The sequence below is a fragment of the Terrapene carolina genome, unplaced genomic scaffold (genome assembly GCF_002925995.2).
Source record: "Terrapene carolina triunguis isolate 2854851 unplaced genomic scaffold, T_m_triunguis-2.0 Scaffold66, whole genome shotgun sequence".
Taxonomy (NCBI): Eukaryota; Metazoa; Chordata; order Testudines; family Emydidae; genus Terrapene; species Terrapene triunguis.
This window is the reverse complement of record NW_020664417.1, coordinates 90,900,048-90,918,266: the sequence shown is the minus strand read 5'-3', so window position 1 is coordinate 90,918,266 and position 18,219 is coordinate 90,900,048. Positions and strand designations below refer to the sequence as shown.

Here is an 18,219-nt window from a genome sequence, read left to right as displayed (position 1 = left end):
CCCCTTCTACCCAACAAACCCCATCACTGACACCCCCTTCTACCCAACAAACACCATCACTGATACCCCCTTCTACTCAACAAACCCCAACCAACCCCTAAACATTAAGAAAATCTTTTAAAAAATCAAACCCCAAACCTTACCCAAGCAGAGTTTTGACCCCAAAATGGGATAAGTGCCAGAGACTCCGTAACGTCCACTAGGGGCTTTGCTATTGCTACTGATTTTATGAGGACTGGAAGGTACCCAGATATTATGATGATGGGCAGAAGGATAAAACCAGATTAGATAGATAGATAGCTAGCTAGATAGATAGATAGATAGATAGATAGATGGATAGATAGATAGATAAAGGAGTTTGGAGTCTGTTCCAGGACTGGGATTGCCCCAGGAGATCCCTACAGAGTAGCCTTGGCTGGGGAAGGAGTTGCTGTCCACATGGGCTATGGGTACGTGGGAGCACGGCCTCTATTGGCTCTATTGAGGGAGTGAGTCCTGGAGGGAGGGACAGAGAAAGGCAGCGAGAGGAGATGAAGGGACAGAGATTGACTTCACTACCTGTTGTTTCCATTCTTGTTTCCAGCACCCCCCACCGCAGTCCCCACTACGAAGGCGACCACCCCCGAGCTCAGCACCACCACCGGCAGCAAGGAACCCTGCAAACATTCCCCGAACACAGGTACCGGCTTTGGCCCGTCCCCACAGCTTTGGGGGAGCCAGAGCCCCCAGCGGCGGGGCTGGCTGTGATTTCACACGCCCTGGCTGCTCGCTCTGCACGCAGCATTGGCTCCCGGGCTCGCGCTGGCTTTCCCGGGCTGGACAGATCCCAAACCCGGGTTTGCCGGCCACGTGTTTTCCCTGCGGAGGGAAACCCGGCGGCTCATTAAACCAGCCCTGCAGATAAATTCAGCGGCTCACACATGAGCACAAGCCCCGTCCTCCCTTCTGGGATCGCTGCTTAGTAGCAGAAATGGCTCCCCCCACTATTGGCCAGCATGGGTCGTCTCTGTCTCCACAGCACGTGGTGCACCATGCACCTGTCCCTCCCTCCCCTGCACCGAATGCATCCTGCACCCCCACCCACCGCCTGATCCCACCTCTTGGAGCGGAGCCGGGGCGGGGGATCGCTGAAGCTCCTGGTTTAGTTTTATTTTTTACGCTATTTTGTTTCTGCAGCGAAAGCCCCAAAGAAAGGGCTGGATTTATCCTGTGACTTTTACATCTGGGTCCCCTTAACCAGCGCCTGTCTGCTCCTCCTCATTGCCCTGCTGGTCACCATCACAGTGTGTCAAAGTAAGTGACTCCCCTCCATCCGGCTGAGCCAGATACTCCTTAGCTCCCAGGCCAGAGAGCAGCGGTTTAAATTTAAAAATTGTCAGTGATGGTGACTCCACCATGACCCTTGGTAAATGGTTCCAATCGTCAATTACTTGCACCGTTAAAATGTACCGTACGCCCTATTTCCAGACTGACTTTGTTTAGCTTTTTACTGAAAAAGTCCTCCTTCTTTTTCAGGTTCAGGTCTCAGTTACCTCGTGTAAATTTGGTTCTGCTCTTCTGGCAATCCATGCCGCTTGCCTATTGTAGAAATAACCACGGCAAACAAATGTTCACTGGCTTTGCAGATTGGTATCGATAGCAAACAGTAACGTACAGTCAATGCTCCAGTTTTGAGTTTTAGTCCTGAATACAAACCGAAGGCTCAATCCTGCAGCCATTAATCACATGAGTGGCTCTTATTCCTGGGAGCAATTTCATTGACCTCAGTAGGACTATGTGTTGGATAAGGACTAACTTGCCTTGCTTAAGGGTTGCCCAAAAGAAAACTAAAAGAGACAGTGGCTGACCCAAACCTACAGCAAATATAAACTCAGCTCTAGCATGCAGAGGATAATTTGGGGTGGGGGGGGAATGCCGGTAATGTGGTGCTGCAGCGTCTTTTTTACGGAACGATGACTCGCTTGCTAATTCTTTCAACTTCATCTTCTTTTCTTTTAAAAGAAACCAGAAGACGAAGATGCAAATGTAAAAGGTTGGTAAACTTCCATTTGGGGGCATTTTCTCTTTAGTTCAGTGGCTTCTTGCACAGCGTGTTATAAAGTAAATTGATACCACAAGCCAAAAAGTCCCACGCATCGGCCCCCTCACATGCACACAATATTACTTCTGAGGGCTTGTGTGTGTCGTTAAGTCCGGAAAATCAGCCTTAAGGTTCTTGCTTTAACCCTTTCCCCTTTGTTATTATTATAGACCATTTAAATACACTAGCACCCAATATAGGGTAGGTGCTGTACAGACGCACAGGAAGACAGTTCATGCCTCAAAGAGTTTGCAGGCTGCAGACTTTGTGGATATGAATTACAGTAGGCCCTTTCATTAGAGGATCACCCAGTGTACCTACCAAATGTTACATGTCTCCGTCACGGATAATAGGGGAAAGTATAGTTTGCTTTTCCAGCAGGCGTGCTGTCACATTGGCCCGTGTTATCTAAGGGGTGCAAGGTGCTGAGCCCTCTGGGCTGGACCCCAAAAAATATTTTAGCACATGCATGATCCTATTGAAGACAGTGGGACTACACACATGCTTAAAGCTGAGCTGTACTTAAATCCTTTTCTGGATCAACTGAGGCAGGCAGGTTTAAGTAGTTTTAAATGACTTCCCGAAGGTCTACAGAAGATTTTTTAAACAGGGGCAAGTCACACTTGTGTGAGCCTCATTTTACACTGTCCCAGTGAGTGCACACTAGGGATTTGCACTGGTGGAACTACATTGGTGCAGAAATCCATACAATAGACAAGCCCTAAGTGTCAGGGTTGGGATTAGCATTTAGATGATCTGGACTTAATGAATGCTCAGGGTGGTATTTTCAAACCTCCAGAGCCTTTTCTTTGGCAGATCCAATGTCTGCAGATAAAGCTAAGCTCACATTCCCGCTTCAGGACCCACATATGTCAGATTTTAAATTTCAGAACAAGCTATTTTTGAGTTACCTACATGAATAAATTCATCTGAGAAAAATTAACATCAGAAAAATGCTGTTTTTAATATCTCCCTAAGACAGAATGGTTACCAGATTGTTAAAAGCTATTAAAAAGGAACTCCTAGGCTGAGATCAAGCATTAGAAATTGCTGCCCAAAGAGTAATGTTTTGTGAAAGGGTTTTAGAATGAAAATGCCTTCTGATCTTTAAATATAACACTGCGATCACAGCGTTGGGACCACATCATAGCAGCTTTACACAGGAACCTAAAAAATACATGCCTCTATTATCTCACTCTATCTCCAGTATGAGCTATGTATTGCCTTACAAAGTGCTATTCTAATCCACTGCGGAGTGTGTGTTACAGGCACCCTCTGTGTTGAGTTACAGAGGATGGAAGTTGTTATGGTCAAGAGCTGAGCGTATAACAGATATTTTTCAGTTTGTGGGTTGAACTCGGAGGGGAAATGGTTCAGTTAGAACCAAAACTGAATTTTTGCTATTTTTCCTTGCCAAACAAAAAAATTTTGTTTCAGGTCAAATGAAACATTTTGTTCAACCCAAAACAAGGGGTTTTGTTCAGTTTTGGATTGTTTTGGGGGGCCTTTTACCCTTTCTTTTTCTAAAAGTTAAATTTCAAAATAAAATACCATTTTGAAACCAAAACTCCATATTTTTCATTTTGAAACAGCTGAACCGATACACTTCAACATTTTTGAAAATAAAATTCCAATTGTTTTTGGCCAAAACTACCCACTAACTTTGACCCTAATTCGCAAATAGTTTTGGTGACCTGAAAAATGCATTTTGTGGTGAAAAAAAAATATTCACTTAGCTCTATTACAGCCCCCAGCTAAAAAGGGTTGATACTTTAGTTCAAGCTATAGCAGCTCTTGCTTTTACCTCTGGATGTCCCCAGTTCAATCCCTGGTGTGTTGGCCAAGAGGTCATCATGCCACGACGTATCTTTTTGTTCTGTGTTTGTACAGCACCCAGCACAATCGGGCCTTGGTCCATGACTGGGGCTCCTAGGTACTACTGTAATAATAAATAAAAATATTGCCTGTTTGCCTACCCAAAACTCCCATTGAAATTCCTATGCTATGTTAGTATGGCAAAAACCTAACAGCAGAACTATGGAGTGTAGAACCAATAGCGTGAGATTCTAAGTGCCTCAGGAAACAGATTTTCTGTGTATGCCAGAAAAATTATATTTTAATTACTTACATTTCCATTATTTTAAAACTTTCCCCCCAAAAAACTTAGCAAAGCAATTATGCCTTAGTGCGTCAAGTTCATCTGTCGATATGTCATTTGTGCACAAAATGAAATCTTGGGGAAATGGGAACAAGTATGTATATTTTTCCCGGCTCCATTCAAAAACAGCTGAATGGATTGCACTCAAACTTCCCCAGAAATTCACCTGAGGGCTGACCAAAGCTTGGAAAGTTTCAGGCCAGAAAGAACATCTTGGAGAATGTTAGAGCTAGGAGCTGTTAAAGGAGAAGTACCAGTTTTCTTTTTGTAATGTGAGGCATTTAAACCTTACACTTTACCGTAGTGAATAAAATGAATATCACACATATTGATGGGAAATGAGAATTAAAGGCCCAATCCTGAAAACCTTTATTCACAGGAGTAGTCCTTGCTCTGGTGAGCAGTTCACTGATTTCAATAACAGCTCTTCAGAAGTCAGTGGTACGACTCAGGGTATGTCTAAACTCCCGCCGGATCGGCGGGCAGCAATCAATCCAGCGGGGGTCGATTTATCGCGTCTAGTGTAGATGCAATACATCGACCCCCAAGTGCTCTCCTGTCAACTCCTGTACTCCACCAAGCTGAAGTTGCATAACTTAGATCAATGCCTCCCACTCCCCCTCAGTGTAGACCAGGGCTAAGATGATAAAGGACTGCTTCTCAACAGGATCTGGCCCCAGGACTGGCACTGGCAACTTCAGGGTTTATTTTTTCCACCGCAAATGATTTTTCAGTGAAAGTATGCACTGTACACTGAGCTAGATCTTCAGCTGCTGTAAACAAGCGTACATCCAAAGGCCCTGGAGAGGCGCAGACTTACACTGCTTGAGGATCTGGCCCGCTAGACTTTCCTTTTAGCTGAACCTGATGAAACAGATTACTATAGAAGAAGGTGATTCCAGACAAAACACTGACAATCCTGGGCCTGATCCTGTGTGTACTGAGCCCTTCCTGTGAGGTGACAAGTGCCTGAAGTGAATGGAGGTGGTGGGTGCTAAGCAGGAGGCTGGACCCATGATCCTTTGCTCACACAAGCAGTCCCAAGCTCACACAAGCTTTCGGAGCTACAACTCACATGACTGAGAAGGGCTAGCAGGATCAGGCCCAAGATGCTCACCACTTGTCAGCATTTGGCCGTTAGTAGACTTGGAGAGCACAGCAAGAGGGAAGTAGGAGCAGGCTTATTAATTGCTGCCAGCTTTCATCGTAAAGTAAAGTATGATGGTGATTATTTATTTGTACTATTGTAGCATCTAAGCGCCCCAGTCCACGGATCAGGACCTCTTTGTGCTAGGTGCTACACAAACATAGAACATAAATCCCCAAGGAGCTCGCAGTCTAGGTATTAGACAGGAGACAACAGATGGATACAGACATACAGGGGAGTACAAGGAACCAATGAGACGATGTTGGTCAGCATGACAGGCAATGGTCTCCGAGCACCAGCAGCCTAACCGTTGTCAAGTTTTTTGTAGGCATCACAGCCAGAAAGAGTTTGAAGGAGGATAATGTATTAGTTATGCAGATGTTTATGGGGAGTTTCTCCCAAGCGTTAGGGGCAGCATGGGAGAAAGCACAAAGGTGCTTGTTTGAAAATTTAACAAGTGGGAGATGGAGTCTGATTTCATGGCCTATCGGAGGCAGTAGTTGATAGGTTGTGAGGGGCCTTGAAAGTAAAGACAAGTCTTTAGTCTTGGAAGGATTCGATTTTTATCAGTAAATGTCAGTAAACACTGATTTCACCGCACACACACAAACCGACAAAAATATATTTCCATCGATAATTGAAATTTACAAATAGGCAAAGTAAGAAAAATGCTGTTTAAGAACTTATTAGTCAACATCCTCTTATTTATTCTTGTGAATTAGGCTTATTGCAAATGACCTAGCAAATGAATAGTAAAAACAGGTATGACTGCTTGATTTAAGGCTATTTACTTCGTATATTTTGACATGTGATGTTGACAATTTGTGTTTTAATGGTTTATAAAGCTCTAACTTTAAAGCTTTGAATTTCAAATCTAAGGTCATGAAATAATTGTCCATCCCCCATAATTTCCCACAATTGTGAAAATTTAAATCGATAAAAATAGAAAAAAGTCTTAAAACCCATAAATTGTGCAACTGTAAACGTATAAATTGATAAAAATCTAAAAAATTGCTTTAAAATAGACATTGACATTATCTTTCAAAATTATAAAAAAAATAAAAATCAAATTCTGCCAAGCCTACTTATGTTTGATACAAGACTTCTCTACAAAGTACACATTTCGATCTGTGGTTCTTAAACATTTACATATTTTCTTAAGATCAGGGACCACATGCCCTTTCCCCCTCCAAGTCCAGAAGCCACATCTGCCTTGCAGAAACCAGGAATCTTAGCTACGTGAAAAAGTAATAGCAGGACAGTAGAGCAAATAAACTCACTCTGACATGGTTGGTATTGACAGCTTAGTTACTTCCCTCCTTTTTTCTTCTGTCTATTTCCTGTTCTCTGCACAGAACCTTACAGTACATTCGACTGGATTTCCCCCAGTTGCCTGCAGCCCCCACTGCCCTAATCAATCCAGGTCACTTTGCATTATAGTTCTCTTCCCTGAGTGCTTGTAACTCCTCCAGGTCTGGCACAGCAGACAAATTTGATCATGGTTGTACTTCTTCCAAAAAAGCCACAAGCTAATTCTTGCCATTTTATCAAAAGTCTCATGATATTTAATGTTAAGGTGCTAACTCCAGGAGTCATGTGAATATGTAAGAGTCTCGGCTTTCATTTAAAAAAAGGCATTTCTAGCCCTCATGATTTCAGAGAAATGCCTGAAAACATAACCTGAGTGTAACCCAAAGGTTCAGAAACCAGAGGCAAATAAAAAGAAGCCAAAATGCATTATTATTATTTTTTTAAATCTCATGCTTTTAAAGGCAGTCTCATGATTACTGGGGCCCTGACTCATGATTTTTGATGTTTAGGATTGGCAATACCATGTCACAAAGAACAATACGAAGCAGCTGTACAGGATCCAGATTGGGGACTGTTTTGTTGATCAAAAAGCCTCTGTAAGGTCCTGAAAGAGTTATGGAGCGGGCTGCAGCAAGCAGAAAGTGTCACTAGCTGATGACTGGCAGGTGCTTCGCCAGTGTGAAGTGTACCCAGAAGTACTCCATGGCCTACAGCTTGAGAACCATTGGTTTAGATGAAGGCCAGATGAGCTGATCAATGCTGGTGGATCTTGCTTTTTTACAGAACTCATTTTCTTGTTCACTTCACATCCAAATAAATTGTAAACATTGCCTTTTCCTCTCTCTTTAGGCCTATGAATGGGAGCAATGGAAAACCCAGCATGCCAAACAGATACGTGTAACGTGACTGAGCCATTTGCATCTGGATCTCCAAACAGGAGCTGTCACTGCATAAACAAACCATACGTCCATTTGGATTACTGATTCTCGCCCTCGCTTTATTTTTTAAAATGTTCTTGTACTTTCTATTCTGTTAAGTTTTAAAAGGCAAATTCTTCAAAAAGAGCGTATAGATAATGCTGGACACCAGCCACTTTCTACATCAATTCTATTGCCTGGATTTTAAAATGTAGCTCCCTCCAAAATTTTCTTGGTTGAATCTTTCAAGCTGGTTTCCAAGTCATTAAAAAGAAAAATATGCCAAATGACGTAGTCCATAACTCTAGCAAAGCCCCCACTTACTGAAGTCTGTGGCACAAATCCTGAGATTTTTATTGTCCTTACTCAGATATATACCAATTGACTTCAACAGCTAAGTAAAGACCTCAACATTCAGTCTGTTGGGAATTTTGCCTGCATAAAAACCGAGTAAAGACTGCCAGATTAGGCCTGCCACGACAAAGTGTGTGATCCGCAGCAACTGAAGTCAGTGAAAGGCTCTCATTCACTTCAGTGATGCAGGACTGGGGCCTTCATGAAGACATTTTTATTTGCGATGCTGCCTACAATGGGGAAAGGAGATCAAAGGTATTTAATCTAATGAGCATCCCAATGCCAAGCTAACTGGTAGTGGAGCATTAGCACAGGCTAATTTTAATTTTTTAATTTTAAAATGGGGCAAAAAGCCAGATAACTTTGAACAATCACAGAGTTTAGTATCAACAACTGGCTGAAATCAATGAAACTGTAAAACTTTTAGAAGACATGAGGCAGGGTTGAAAGGGCAAATGCTAAAAAGGGCTGTTATTTCTTTTACGGTCCCTAAGACTAAAGATTGCAGGCTCCAGCATTCTGCCCTTACTCAGGCAGACTCTCGCTGACATCAGTGGGAGTTTTGACTGATCAAGGTATGCAGGATTCATCCTATTTCTAGGCACCCACGGGTAAGTGGCAAAAGAGTAAATCTAACCCCACTCTCCCTTCTGCAAACCAGTGTTTTAAGCACAGAATGAAAGATCTTAGTTTTTTCAACTATGCAGTTGATGTAAATATTTTCTTACTATAATTGCCATAAAGATTTTCAATATTTCTGTTCCCAACAATCAGTATAAATACTGTGGAACAATTCAACTATACTTCTAGATATTCTCACTAAAGTACATTTCCTTTTCTTCTTCTTAGCCTCCAAAAAAGCTAGAGAACTAAATAAAAATATAAATGACCTTTTTGCTGAGAGATTTGACTAAGAGAAGAAAGGTGTTGCTGTGATTAAAGATACAGGACTAGGTTTCGGAAGACCTGTGTTCAAATCCCAGCTCTACCACAGTCTGTAACCTTAATCGCTCTGTGCCTCAGTTTCCCATCTGTAAAATGGGGACAATAGTACTTCCATACCTTGCTGTCACGCTAAACCCATAAATACTTTGGGGATAAAGACCCTATAGGTCTGTAGATACAAGATGCTGACTGGCAAGAGAGATCTCTTACTACATATTTGTATACAAATCAGCCGGGCAAAATGTTCCCATCTGTATTGGCACTACCACAGTAACACAATCCAAATCCACTTCCAACATCCCAAGTGTATCTCTTCTTAAACAATGGATCTGGTAATAAGTGTGGCCCCAAGTTAGTAAAGTCCTTAAGCTTGTGCCTATCTCGAGACTTGTGAGGAGTCCCATTCACTAGACCAAGAAATCCTTTTGTGACAGACGTTGAGATGCCATGTAATAATCTATGAATACTGAGATATAATAATGTTATGAACACTGCATGTGACCTGTTCTGTAAAGGGAAGTTACAGTAGAGTATGGTGGGTTATTGGAATTTCTTGAATGAATGTATTGATCTGACTTAATAGGAGGTTGTGAGAAAAGCAGCCAGGAAAGCAACAAAATAGCTAGAGGTAAGCAACCCTCCCAACAAACACGGGGGTCAGGGAGGGAGGGAGTCTGAGGGGCAATTGTAAGACAATGGCATTCCTCCAGGCCCTAGGCCAAAGTGACATAGCGGTTCTGCTATCAAAGGGCTATAAACAGTTAAGCCTCCTCAGGAGAAGGAGGATCAATTGTCAGCATGGGTGACAGATCCAGAGAGAGGCTCTGTGGAGGAGTCTGAAATATTAGGATCTTTCCCCAGATCCAGGGAACGGTAAGCCTTAGGGAAAGACAGGCAAGCATGGAGGGTGTTGATTGTTTTAAGATTTTTTTTCTCTGAAAGCCTTTTGTACTAAATAAAGAATACATTGCTTGACGAATGCTGCCTGGTCACTAGTTATCACTGTCATTGCTCCAGAGGGGATGGAACTGCAGGCACTGAGGATAAATTAGACCTGCCGAGGTAACCACGGTTGATCACAGGGGACTGCAGAGTGGGAGAATCACATGATTCTATACCAAGAGAGGTGATGGCGTGAGGCCCAAGACCTGAGAGGGGTGCATGTGATGAGACCAGAAGGAGTCAGAGGTGCAGTTAGCTCAATAACTTGGACAACTTTGTTACACAATGCATAACTAATCTGTGGAACTCATTGCCACAAGATATTATTGAAGCCAAGAGTAGAGCAAGATTCAAAAAAGAACTAGACACATATATAATTATATATATATGTGTTATATATATAGTTAGTTAGTTCGTTATATTGCAGTAAATGCTTGTGTTAAATGCTCTACCTACACATCATAAGAGACAGTCCCTGCCCCAGAATTTATAGTCTACACATACAAATGGTAGGAAGATCAATAGAGGCACAGCGAGGGGAAATGGCATGCCCAAGGTCACAGAGCAGGTCAGGGGCAAAGCTGAGAGTAGCACCCAGGTCTCCTTACACCCAGTCCATGGCCGTAGCCTCTGGACAATAGTGCCTCATTGAGTGTATTCACAGTTACAGTAGACCGATTTGTTTTTTGTTAATGTTTGTTAAGAAGGGAGCATTTACATTCATGCTGCAGGGCATAAGCCAACTTCTAGCTTACTACAGGTTCAGAAGAACCTTCCCCTTTGGGGAGATTATTCCAAAATTGTCCACCAAAGCATTTCTTACAGTTTCCACTGACGCATCTGGCCACTGTCAAAGACAGGATACTAGACTAGAAGGAACCCTAGCCTGATCCAGTATGGCATCTCCTCGGTTCCTAAGAGAAGCTGTACTCTGGGTTGATACTTTCCCCTAAGGAATAATGGGGGACTCAGAAATAGTCTCTGCACCTAAAACAATATATCTGGGGTCTGTGAAACAGGTATTACAATCTCACTGCACTGAGCTCAGACTAAGAGAGTTGAGCTGTCGTAAATAGAACCGTAGAAAATCTCACTAGTTGGAACTTTTAAAAAAGTTTTGTCCTTTTCTTTCCCCCACACATCAAAACAAAGGCCGAGGTGTGTTGCTCTACTCAGTAGTAGCATTTGTCATTTTAAAAACAATAGTCCAACCACTTTTTACAGTAACTAAGAGAAAGATCAGAGAACCCCTCCAGCTGTGACATCCCCTGAGAGCTGTGTGCTCATCGAGGCATTTTAATGACATTATGTTAACCACACAAGTAAAGGCTACATAGTTTGTGTTGGTTTTCAGAACCCTAAGAGAAGTTGGTGGCCTTTGTATCTGTTTACACCTATTGTGTATTTACAAGGGCTTCCATGCCTGTCTCTAAAACTACAGGCAATCAGCATAGTCTAGTGACTGGGAAACCTATCCGGGGAAATCCTACTATCAGCCTTGCCACTGAGTTGTTTTCAAACCACAACTTCTCTTTGCCTTAGTTCCCGCTGCTTTAAAGACCTAGCCTTGTCAAGAGCTCGAGTGTTTTGGAAACTGCTGTATAAGTGCAAAGTATTATAACTGCAGTGTGTTCTCGTGAGTGGTATGGGTAATGCCTAGTGCCACAAACTGTACAGTTGTCCAAACATCAAGCAAGTGAACATCACTCCAGAGAAGGCCCTTTTTCTGGCGAAATCCCTAGGGTCCAGGGCGTCTGACCACAGCAAGGGTTGGCCGAATTCACCCAGTCAAAGCTCTGTCCGAGTCCTTCCTCAAGTGACATGTTGGAGCTGTGGAACCCACAGAAGTAGCCTCCCAGGCTCTCTCTGAGGAGCTTGGATTCTGAGGTCTCTTGAGTTATTTCTGGGACTTCCCACAGGGCATCTTCTCCAGAGACCAACCCTTCCAGCTCTCCATGGAACCACCAAACTTCAGATCTGAGGCAGGTTTCACAGAAGCGCCACTTGGGCCTGGAGAGCTTCACTTTGCAGAAGACCTCTCCAGGTCTGGAGTTGTTAAAGCTCCCTCACACCAGAAAGTTTTAGAGCCTTGCTCTGTAATCCTTTGGAAAGAGGCCGGGACACTGGGCAATTCTTTGCTGAATAGCCAAGAGAGACATACCTTGTACCCATCAGAGGATGGGAATTTGCTGGGAATGTGGTTCACCTCTTCAACCCATTGATTGTTTGATATTTTGCCAGATCCGCAATAATGACCAGATCCAAAAGGATCCTATAAACTTAACAACATATGAAATAGAGTGAAGCACAGAACTAGCTCCAGGGCAGAGATTTCACACCATTTTCCCGCATAGAGCAAGAGGAGAGAAAATGATCTAGATCACTGAGTTTGGCACAGAAAGAGGAACTGGGGAGTAGAGGAAATGGGTTAATTATAGCATCAACCCAGAGATGGTAGGCATGAGGAACATACCTGCATTTCCAACCATAAGGCTTGAAAAAGGTTCCATGGTCCAACAGCTAGGCACCCAGGCCTACATTTTCAAAAGTGACTCATGGTTTTAGGTGCCCAGGTCAGGACACCCTGATGGAGCCTGATTGCCAGAAAGCACTGAACATCTGCTCTCTAAAAATCAGGCCCTAAACACTGAGGCACCCAAAATCACTAGTCACTTTTGAAAATTTAGTCTACAAATACCTACTGTAGGGCTCTGGGAAAGGCAGTGTCAGGAAAGAGAACCAATCCTTTTCTCATATCCACACTGGCTCCCTTAAACTCTACTCACACTGGATTAGCGTCTGCAATGCTCCCTGATGTGTACAGAAAGGTGCTGCAGGAATATGGTAAAATGTGCTCATCATGTATTTTTGGTCACAAAGAGAGAGACGTTATATTATGCACAGTTATTAACGTATTTTAAATGAATGACCTGAAGAAGAGCTCTGTGGACCTCGAAAGTTTGTCTCTTTCACCAACAGAAGTTGGTCCAGTAAAAGATATTACCTCATTCACTTTGTCTCTCTCACATCCTTTAAAATAGCATTTCCTGTTCACAGTCCTTCAAAACTTCATTAGATGCCACAGCTACGTGAGATGTATAAATAACGTTAAGCAGAATATTACCAAAACCAAATACTATTCCATTTTTAAGTAAGTCCCTGTAAGCGACAGTGCATACTCAATAGATTTTTCAAATCAAATGGACTGATTCTTTCACGATTCATGCATTAAATAATATCCGTCTCAGAGTGGAGTCAGCAACTAGCTCATTGGAAAGCGGTCCATTGTTACAACAAATGTTCAGGTGCACATTACAGCCAATTTTAAGTGGCAAAAACAGCCTGCAGGCCACTCACATGGTATTTGAAGGGGGCTATCCCTAGGTGAAAATAACAAGGCTGATCCAGACCCATTGAAGGCCGTGGAAACCTTTCCATGGACTTCAAAAAGTGTGGGGACTAGGCTTATAATGCTGTGTATATTGAAAGTGCTGGGAATGAGAGGAAAATTCAGAATAATTTAACTCTGAGGCCCTAATCCAGCAATTGGATCCATGCAGCCGGCCATATGCCCATATTAATCATGTTGTTTAATGTATCATTAGGAGACACCCAGATAATATGGAGACGAGTACTGTATACAAACCTATGTAGAATAGAATACTCTGTGGAGGCCCAGTGACTTCCTGAATTAATCTGCTGCCAGGTTCAGGGCCTACCTATATATATATATACTAATATATACTATATATATATTAGTAATTACTGTTTAAATTGAAGATTAACATAAAAATTCTATGATACGAACAAAGAAACAAAAATAATAACCCTCCTATGTATTGTCTAAAAATACATTTGCAGTCCCACTTATTTTGCATATCTAGTTTAATCCCAACATCTATTTCAAGAAATTTTGTAACTATTCATATACTCTTCATGCTAAATCACCAAACTGCACTCTGCTGGCCAGAAGTTAAATAGCACCATAAGTATTTTCTCCTCAGGACCATTCTCAAGTGCGTAGCACAGCTGTAGCTGCTGTAAAAAGAACAGCATTTGAGATCACACAGCCAAATGCAGCAATTGTTCCTTTTCAAGATGCCAGTCCAGATCCAGATTATTTGGTCTGATGCCCAAAAACGCATTCCCCTTCCTAGACTCCTTCCTAAAGATAAAGCTAAGTAACACCTCGCCTTTTAAAATAACCAGAGTCTTCATGGATACACTGATGAGCCTAGCAAGATCTCCATGATTTTTGAGCTTAAAGAAGCCTCTTGTCACAGTACTTATGCAACATGCTCCCTCTCTCAAGGCTAGAGCTGACTGTTTCAGAGGGAAGGGAAGGATATTTAGCTCAAAAATCTCAGCATCCCTGACAGGAAAAGCATATTTACCCTCCTCCACACCACTGGCTACAATGGGACTGTGCAGTGCTAGGTTACAGGCAATTGCACTAATTATTTCACAGTCACCATATTTTCTAGTTACATTGATTATACATTTAAGGCAAAGGTCGGGACTCTCAATATATATATATATTGTTTACCAAAGAACATGGGATCAGTGCTACTTACAGATACACACACACTGCCTATGAATGTGAGATTCTTAAATATCCACATGAAAACAAACCATTCTATTCTGTGTTAGAAATTAGTTGGTTCCACATCACACCCTCCCCTCCACCCCCGCACTCTCTGCTGCACTATCTCCCCCAGTCCATCCCCATGCAGGGAGGGATAGCTCAGTGGTTTGAGCATTGGCCTGCTAAACCCAGGGTTGTGAGTTCAATCCTTGAGGGGTCCATTTAGGGATCTGGGGTAAAAATCTGTCTGGGGATTGGTCCTGCTTTGAGCAGGGGGTTGGACTAGATGACCTCCTGAGGTCCCTTCCAACCCTGATATTCTATGATTCATGGGGCGGTGGGTAGGCAGATCAAGACAGCCAGGTCATGTTCTTTGCCCTCTGTCCCCATGGAGAATCCCCAGACTAGATTACACGGACTGAGGCTGCTCCTAGCTGGGGGTCCTGAGTGCAGCCATGACCAGAGAGGTCCTGGTAGTGGGGCTTCAGTGAAGTGGTATTTCCAGAAAGGATGCCAGGGACCAGGGCTATTGTGGTGGCACAGGACTCCTGGAGAGCAGAGCTTCTGGCCTTTCCCATGGTAGGTGGGGGGGCCAGAACATCTGCTTCCCTCAGTGGTGCAACACAAGGAACAAAGCATGGAGGAATCTCTGAAAGGGATTCTCACAGAAATTCCCTCCCTTAGAGCCCTCTCCTCAGGCCTTACAGCAGGTGGAGATAATCTGGGCCCTTGGTTTATAAAGTAACAGTTTATCACCATTAAAATGGGGAGAATGCCAAGGAGATGAGGGAGCTGGAAGAAGAATGCTCTGGCTTTCATGTCTGATTTTACTATACAGCTCTTATAGTGAATCGCTCTGTGGAGCATTTACATCATACAGTGTTGTCTCTTATTTCCAGACGCTAAATTACATCAAAGACTGCTGTAAACTCATTACATGCTCCTACCATTTTTTCATGTAAGCACTTTCTGGATTTGCTACAAGGGACATTATTGCAATGGCACGTGGGAGGAGCCCTCGCAAACGGGAAGGGAGATGTCTTATGAACCTTCACAGTATTTAAATATGGTTCATGCTATGAAAGTGCTTGAGAACCCCTATTCCATTGCTTTAAATCAATGGGTATTTAAAATATTATTTAAAAAAACCAACCCTGCTAGCATCATCTCTTGAAGGCAAGGATGGGGGTTAAAAACTGCAAATAATTCCTGTTAAAGCAAAGGTAGATTGCTTTTACCAGGAACAGGACTGCAAAGGACTTAGTAATGCAAAATCAGGGTGTGATGAAAATAGTAAAGCGATTGTTTTAATTATTTCCATTTAAATATATTTACAGACATGCATTACATAAAAGGCGAAACATGAAGGTGTGGTATAAAGATTCTGGTGGCATGGCTGAATGACTCATACCTACCTCACATTCAGTGAGGATGAGGGAAGATGAATGAGGTCTATGGTCTCCTCATACTGCAAGGTTGTGACTCTGGTCTAGGCTTTTCCATTCTTCCTGCACAAACTGCGCACCTTCTAACTCACTGGGCGACAGAGTGAACACGAAACAACTGCTCCACAGGAACTGGACTCACCCAAAACTAGCATTCCCAGAGTCCCAAGCAGGAAGAAGCTTGTTCACAGTAAAACAACCTGTTGAGAAATACTCAAGAGGCAAGAGAGAATAAGAATGTCATATTTAGGGCCCTAAAAACGCATCACGGACCGTGAAATCTAGTCTTTTGTGTACTTTTACCCTATCCTCTACAGATTTCACCAGCATTTCTCAAACTAGGGGTCCTGACCCAAAAGGGGGGTTGCAGGGTTATTGTAGGGGGGTTGCTTTATTGCTACCCTTCTGCACTGCCTTCAGAGCTGGGTGGCTGGAGAGTGGCAGTTGCTGGCCAGGCACCCAGCTCTGAAGACAGCGCCCAGCTAGTAGCAGCACAGACGTAAGGATACCAATACCATGCCATCCTTACTTCTGCGCTGCTGCCAGCAGCAGAGTAGAATTAAGGGTGGCAATACTGTGACCCCCATACAATAGCCTTGCAACTCCCCCGCAGCTCCCTTTTGGGTCAGGACCCTACACCTGTTACAACACTGTGAAATTTCAGCTTTAAATATCTGAAATCATGAAATTTATGATTTTTAAAATCCTATGACCATGAAATTGAACAAAAGGGACCGTGAATTTGGTAGGGCCCTAGTCATACTGGGTCTGACCAATGGCCCATTTAGCCCAGGATCCTGTCTTGCAACAGTGGCCAGTGCCAGAAGGGATTCAGAGGGAATTAATAGAACAGGGCAATTATCAAGTGATCCATCCTGTTGTCCAGTCCCAGAGGTTTGGGGACACCCAGAGCATGGGGTTGCATCCCTGACCATCCCTAACAGCCATTCATGGATCTATCCTTCATGAATTTATCTAATACTTTTTTTAACCCAATTATACTTTTAGCCTTCACAACATCCCCTCGCAACAAATTCCACAGGTTGACTGCATTGTGTGAAGTGCTTCCTTATGTTAGTTTTAAACTTCCCGCCTATTAATTTAATTGGGTGACACCTGATTCTTGTGAAAGGTAAATAACACCTCCCTATTCACTTCCTCCACATCAGTCATGATTTTATAGACCTCCATCATATCCCCCCCTCAGTCATCTCTTTTCTTAGATGAACTGTTCCAGTCTTTTTAATCTCTCCTCATATGGAAGCTGTTCCATCCCCCTAATCATTTTTGTTGCTCTTCTCTGCACCTTTTACAGTTCTAATATATCTTTTGTAAGATGGGGTGACCAGAACTGCATGCAGTATTCAAGGAGAGGGTGTACCATGGATTTATATAGTGGCATGTTGATATTTTCTGTCTCATTATCTATTCCTTTCCCAATGGTTCTTAATATTGGCACTTTTTTGCCTGCTGCTGCACATTGAGCAGATATTTTCAGAGAACTAGCCATGACGATGCCATGATCTTTTCTTGAGTGGTAACAGCTAATTTAGACCCCATCATTTTGTATGGAGAGTTGGGATTATGTTTTCCAACGTGCATTACTTTGCACTTAGAAGAGCCCAAATGCCCTGACAGGGAACAGCTCCACTCAGGCACTATCAACGTTATCAGACTCCAGCTGGGAGACCCTAATCAACGCACTGATATGGGAAAGCATCACTTACTGCATCGAAGCAAGCTAAAGACCCCATGCATGTAGCCAGAAAGGGGACATTGTGGTTGGTGATCTCACTGCATTCAACGTCATAAAACACATGCAGCGTGGGGACAGCAGCAGGCGGAGCTCAAAGCTAGTCCAACATTGAAGAACACACATGGGTTCCATATATGGGGAAAGCAGCAGGCAGAGCACGAACCAGGCCCCGGTGCTTGGTCCTGCGCCACTCAGGCAATGCAAAGGAAATGGAAATGGCCCACAAGGTCCCAGCTGGGGAGATGCTGGAGGAAGGGCCAGGGGGCCTAGAGGCAGCATAGCTAGCTCCTGCATTGCCAACAGCAACAGTACAGGAGGCAGAGCCAGCATGCATTACACTCCAGCTCTTCTCAGGTGGTAGACAGTCTTTTTAGGGACTATCAGCTGCCACGGGTTAGAACAAGGGATGGCAACCTTTCAGAAGTGGTGTGCCGAGTCTTCATTTATTCACTCGGATTTAAGATTTCGCGTGCCAGTAATACATTTTAACATTTTTAGAAGGTCTCTTTCTATAGGTCTATAATATACAGTCAAACCCCGCAATAAGGCGCCCCGCCATAACGCAAAATCGCATATAAC

At 43.2% G+C, this 18,219-nt stretch overlaps 1 protein-coding gene across 1 annotated transcript in view; it reads left to right on the top strand.

Annotated features, from left to right (window-relative positions):
• CD8A (CD8a molecule) overlaps positions 1–7,597 on the top strand; it is a 9,918-nt gene extending 2,321 nt beyond the window's left edge. Inside the window, exons 3-5 of the mRNA XM_029910654.1 lie at positions 1,177–1,293; positions 2,002–2,032; positions 7,546–7,597. Of these exons, the coding sequence (XP_029766514.1) occupies positions 1,177–1,293; positions 2,002–2,032; positions 7,546–7,597 (200 nt within the window). The remainder of the gene's footprint in view (positions 1–1,176; positions 1,294–2,001; positions 2,033–7,545) is intronic.
• Positions 7,598–18,219: the final 10,622 nt, after the last annotated feature.